A 6129-nucleotide genomic window follows, 5' to 3' on the forward strand; every position below is an offset into this window, starting at 1 on the left:
CTGGTGACTGTCTATAAACTCACTAGGGGGGACCAGAAGGGTTTAGGGGAGACACTGTTTCCCCTAGCGCCCCCCGGCATGACAAGGAACAATGGACACAAATTATTAGACAGTAGATTTAGATTAGACATCCGCAAGAACTACTTCACAGTTAGGGTGGCTAGGAGCTGGAACCAACTTCCTAGGGAAGTGGTGCTGGCTCCCACCCTGGGGGTCTTTAAGAAGAGGCTTGATAACTACCTGGCTGGACTCATTTGAGTCCAGTCTTTTCTCCCGCCCAGGTGGGGGGTCGGACTTGAAGATCTATAAGTCCCTTCCGCCCCTACTTCTATGATTCTGTGATACCTGAGAAGATATTCTTAATTGGGGCTGTGTATCTATTTTCACATACTTAATTTTCAATAAAATAAAAAATTAAGTATATTGACAATCTGTACCTGGGTCTTGTATATTTCAGCTACCCCATAAAGTCTATTATATACATCCCAAAATGTTTTTAATTGAATTGTATGAGGTGTTCTGTTTAACCTAAAACAATTTTGTAGATCAGATTGGATTTATTCATGGTGCATCTTGATAGCTAACTTTTCCTGTCCCTGGCTTCAGAGTTCAGGTGTAATGTCTGTCTTTACTCTTAGACCTCCAGAAGCCTTTATTTCTATCCAGCTGGAGAAACTGGGGCCACGGGACCTGATGCTAAACACATTCATTGAGAAAAAAGAAATCATGGGCAGCAGGATGCAAAACCCTGTGAGTCAAAGTACCTTTAGTGAATGTTTTTATCGACTTTAAGCACTATACTAAGTTTTTTGTTAGCTTTTATTTTGTTAAAGCACCAACATAACTCTCAGCCTGTAATAACTGTAAAGAGAAGACTGGCCTTATGGTTAGGGCATCAGCCCAGGATACCAAGTCTCAGTTCCCTGCTCTGCCATAGACTTCCTTGAGCAAATCACTCAGTTCCTCTGGGCCTCAATTCCTCATCTGTAAAATGGGGATGATAGTAGTCCCGTGCTGTAAAGACAAGGGCCAACCTTTTGGGCAGGCGTGCCACAAATTAGTGCTGTGCCCTCCCCAAGTGCCATTCTAATTATTTTCCTCTACTTAACTGCTGCTCTGCTTTCTGCTCCCTGCCCTATCTGAGGCTGCTGCCTGTCCTTTCCCTGATCTGCGGTGAGCCACACACAGAAGTTTCCCATTCCACTTGGTGCTGCATGTTAGCTACCCTTGAATTACATCATTGGTGATGAGGCATTTGGATACTGTGGTGATGGGGAGCCTCTAAGTGTCTCAGATAAATACATTTGTTTGCTGTAGAATGTGTGTTACAAGGAATAGAAGTGTGAGATTTAAATGTAAAACTAATAAACAAATATATAAAGCCGAGAAGGAATCTGAGCATGAGGTGGATTTATCTTATTTAACAAGTGGCCTGTCCTGGCCTCAGTTTCATGATTCTGTAGTCAAGGTGACTTAAAGGACATCTTTGACCCTCCTGCATCCTTCAGTTGCAGTAGGCATGCTATAGCAACACCTGAAGTCCAATAATTAGAGCATGGACATATAAACAATTCTAAGAAGATTATAAGACAGGAATTCATCATTTATTAGATAATCTACTGTTACTGCTGATGTGTATATGCCCTTACTCTATGGTAAATGTAAATTAAACTTCCCGTTTTTTTGCTGAGACCTAAGTCACTAGGGTTTAGCTTCTACCTGCCACAGAGCCACACAGGCAGTTACCACAGAGCATCTGATGTGCAGTAAAGCCCTGCCCATTTTTAACCTGTGGTCAATTATTTTATCCATATACAAAAGGGAATAGCAATTTGCATGTGGCTCTTGTGAAGTTAACCTACTAGTACAACTTAAGTCCCATCTGAACTATCTTCAGCTGAAATTAGGAAGAATGTTCTAGCCATTCTTGGTGTTTCATATTGATACATAAAGGGATTTTACTCCAAAGTCCATGATATATGCTTCGTAGGTTAGAAATAGACCCTAGAATAGGAGAACTCTTCTTATTAAGCCTTTTTAGTATGCCATTTTATTTTTTAGCAAATTGTGTTTAGTCTTGTAAGAAAATTAAATAGATTCTTTATGATCTATGCTCCAAGATAAAACCAGATTTTTGAAACCATCTGAATGCAGTATCTAGAAACTGAGTAACATAGATCTCATTTTGAATTTGCTTGCAACTCTAGGTCTTGTCCTGAATGCATCAGAAGTTAAATTTAGTTCTGAACAGAGATGATGAAAGATTTTTTTGAAATCACACCTCTCCTCAGCTCCCAACTTTCCCCAAAATCTCACTAAATATTTTATCACAAGTCCTCAAAAATATTATTCAGTTTAACATATTCAGTTTAACAAACTATGTAACCAATTTAATAAGCACTATTAGCATATAGGAGGGAGCAACTATTAGTAGAATGCTCTTTTGAGAAAAAGCATTGCAATGTTTATTGACTAAGTTTGATGCATGTGACCTAAATGCAAGACCTATGCTGAAACTGATTATTGACTTAATAAACTCTTTCCAAGATCTGCTCTGTTGGCTAAAATCATGCCTGACATTCACTCTCGATATAGCTTTAAAAGAATGTACTGAGATATACTATAAGACCTTGTATAATACATGCATAAAACAGTATTTGTGTAATGTAAAATATGTGTTTCTGCTTTTTTGATACAAGGTATGCATACAGGTATATAGAAATGTTGCTAATTAGAAATTATTTTATTCTAGGATGAAGTTTTAAAAATCAAGAGGGAAGTTATTGGTGAATACTGTTGTACGTGAGTATGCTGAAGATAAATGCTTGCACAAGTGCCTGAGGATCTGGTTAGAACAGGATCCATTTTTAATGAGATACAACTACATTTATTGGCTTAGTGGAAGAAAGGCAAGAGTTAAAAGCAGAATTCTGGAGAGATCACACTGGAACAGGCATCATTCTTTCTCCAGGACTGTGCTGAGGGAAAAGGTCAATGGTTAGATGGTATTTAGTGGGTGAGGAGAAGGGTCAACATGAGGACTGAACCATAGTAAAAGTTGAGAGTGGCAGAGTAAATCAGAGAGTGATGATGGAGTTGTGGATCTGGGTGACAGATCATCCTACAGATTCATTTGGTGGATTGAAGTGACTCGAGGGAAGGAGGGAGCAACAGGAAGAAGAGTTTCAAGCCTAGGTTGGATCTATTCAAACCTGATTTAAGCGGAGAATGTCAAAAATATCTTAGAGCTATATAGGCCTTACTTTGGCTTCAGTGTTTGTCAGTGGGAGTTTGCTGTTGTTGAAGTTAATGACAATAGTTGTATCCTTTTGCAGGGTGCCAGTAAGTACCTTTTTTAAAGAGAACTTTTGTATACTGTTTTGACTGAAAAAACAAGCAACGCTGACAAGTTTCAATAAAGCTGTTTAATATATCAAATATCCATCCCATTGTACATTCATACAGTTTGTCAGCAGGACACGTTAGGTGCTGTGAGAGGACAATATTTCATAGATATGGGCACTTGAAGATACAATATGGGTGCATCTATATGTGCACTTGACTGCAGAGTAGACTAATTAGCTCCACAGTAAAGCATCACAGTCGATATATGTGCCAGTATTAGGGCTCAGTAGATTAATTAACTCCACTATAAGATAGCACTGCCAGGGACAGTACTATCTTATGGCAGAGCACTTGTGTGCAGTCGAATGCACATGTAGACTGTGACAGGCTGGCTGGAGCTCGAGAGTGCTGGAGCGTGGGAGCTGCCTGCTGGCTAGCCCCACGCTGTAGCTCCCTTACGCCCCAGCCAGCCCCTCTGCTACCTATTGCTGCCACCCAGAGCCCAGGGCTGAGCCCCTGGGCCCACTGCCAGTCCAAGACTCTTCTGTCTTGGCTCTAACTGCTGTGGTCCTGGGCACATGTGTAAACGTTGCAACCAGGAGCAGCTGACTCAGGTGCAAGCTGCGCCACTGTTTATTTCATTATATTAATTGCTCCTTTAGATGCACCCTATGAGTATTTATAGCTACTTCAAAAGAGCAGCTGTGAGTATGAATTCATGGGTATTTTTAAAGGGCTTTGAGAATATCAGGTATAAGGCATTATAGAATTGCAAAATATATTGATGTTGCTGTCATAATTTTTATCCCTCTGGGTTTCACAGCACAGTAGAATAGCCAACTGCCGCTGATAATTTTAGTGGAAGATGCCGCAGGGTATGTCAGTATAGAAAAGGAACAGAACCAAGAGGATTATGGAATGACTCACTGCACACTACTGCATATACATATTTTTGTGCTTTGTAGCCTGAGCCATCGAATGTCACACCATGCGCTGAGAGGCCAGATCATTGCATGCTACAATAGCCTAAGGAATCTACTAGAAGCGTTCCCTGTCATCAGAGACAAATACTTCATGATTGGGCTACCTCAAGAGAAAAAGGGGGAAAAACACTGGAAGGAAAACCTTCTGGCCGGTTCCAGGTTTGTAGTATCTTCAAGAACATGTCTCTTGTGACCCAGGCTCCAAAGTAGGAGATATTGTTAAGTAAAGATGAACATTCCTCTTGTGCTTTGAAAGCTGTGTCTTCTGTCAGTCTCTGTGCATGATTGGTTTCTGCTGTGATAGTGCACAATGACTCCAAAGATTGCACAAGGAAATCTTTTAAAATATCCTTATTTCTAAAAGCAGTGTGGAAAGAGCAATCAAATGAAACATTAGGTATTTCCAAAATGTAAACCCTGCACTTAAACTTCAACCCAGTTCAGTTGAAGTGTTTTTACCCTTAGCTTTTGTTTAACTCCTACATTTAACTTGTTAATAAGTAAAAGTATAGGCTTTGGCTACTTCACTTGAATGCCTTGGGTTGAAGGACTAGTGCAGATTAATTCTTTTGGCAGTAGTCCTATTTGACTCCCACAACCTGGCCACTTACATCTGAATGCCAGATGAGTGCTGTGGTGCTTCTTCTTCTGCCCTACTTTTTGATTCCTATTCTGAAGATTAAATGTAGATGCCTAGTACAGAGATACCACAGAACAGTTCAGAAGCATCCATCTTATTGCAAGGAAAAATGTGTTCAGCCTTGATTCTGTTTCTGTCTGAATGGCTGAATCATCCAGACCTTGTTGGGCAATCATATCTGTAAGTCATAATAGAGTGGTATATTATGACATAAAGTAATGTGTTTTTGGTCAAGAGTTTTCTGCCACCCAAGAAGGGATTCATTAGCTAACTAATGGCTTCTTTTACACTTCTTGAAAAACTATATGTGTATGCATGTGTACATTACTATATGACTGCACCTTCTACTATGAATTGGAGTTCTGGATTTTAAAAAAAAAGAACAATGGAGAAAAAATTCCCTTCTCCTTCTTTAAATGTTCTCTGGGCTGCTGTGAGGGTGGGAAAGGGGGAGGAGGGTTCTTTCCACTTCTTTCCTGTGCTGAAATGCCTGACTGCATTTTTCAGTCTTAGTTTGTGTCATAGTTAGCAGTGAGTTTCAATGCACTTGCTGTTAACAACAAAATACTCCAGCGCATTTGGAATAGTGAAGAGTTTCCTGTTTAGTGTTCACACAAGAAAGCAAAACAAAAGTAGCTCAGATAACTTCAAAGTACTGTCAAAGTGGCAGCCAGACTGCTGGGAGGAGGAGAAATTTAAAACTGCCTCTCTTTTTCCTTCAACCCTCATACTCTAACCCTGACCAAGTACCCAGAAACATTCTCTCTGCTGTTTAGTTCAGTGTGTATGGGTGTTATTTATCACCAATCGTCATTTGATTCTTTAAGTTAAGCTCAGAAGCCCCATGTCTAACAAAGAACTGTCACATAGTTTAATTTAAAAGAAGATTCACTTTCTTCTCACTCTAACCCGTAGTGGGTTATTCCAGGAAATTAATTGTATCACTTCTTTATCTTCTGAAATAAACCTGTTACCTGTGTTGTTAACAGTCAAGTGCTTGAAGGATGAGGAGGTTACATGTTCCAGGCTTCTGATGTAAGATGCCTTTGCTTTTGGATGAAAGAAAAAGATATTTCATCGATTTCATAGGCATTAGGGCTGGAAGGGACCTTGGAAGATCATTGAGTCCAGCCCCCTGCCCAAAGGGCAGGAAGTCAGCTG

General features: G+C 40.1%; 1 protein-coding gene across 4 annotated transcripts in view; it reads left to right on the plus strand.

Annotated features, from left to right (window-relative positions):
- LOC109311924 (transmembrane protein FLJ37396) overlaps positions 1-6129 on the plus strand; it is a 141498-nt gene that overhangs the window by 85090 nt on the left and 50279 nt on the right. For all 4 annotated transcript variants that reach the window (XM_019537880.1, XM_019537878.1, XM_019537882.1 and 1 more), the window contains exons 25-27: positions 639-750; positions 2753-2802; positions 4311-4487. In XM_019537880.1, coding sequence (XP_019393425.1) covers positions 639-750; positions 2753-2802; positions 4311-4487 — 339 coding nt within the window. The remainder of the gene's footprint in view (positions 1-638; positions 751-2752; positions 2803-4310; positions 4488-6129) is intronic.

This window comes from Crocodylus porosus, unplaced genomic scaffold (assembly GCF_001723895.1).
Source record: "Crocodylus porosus isolate Cpor-Errol unplaced genomic scaffold, CroPor_comp1, whole genome shotgun sequence".
Taxonomy (NCBI): Eukaryota; Metazoa; Chordata; order Crocodylia; family Crocodylidae; genus Crocodylus; species Crocodylus porosus.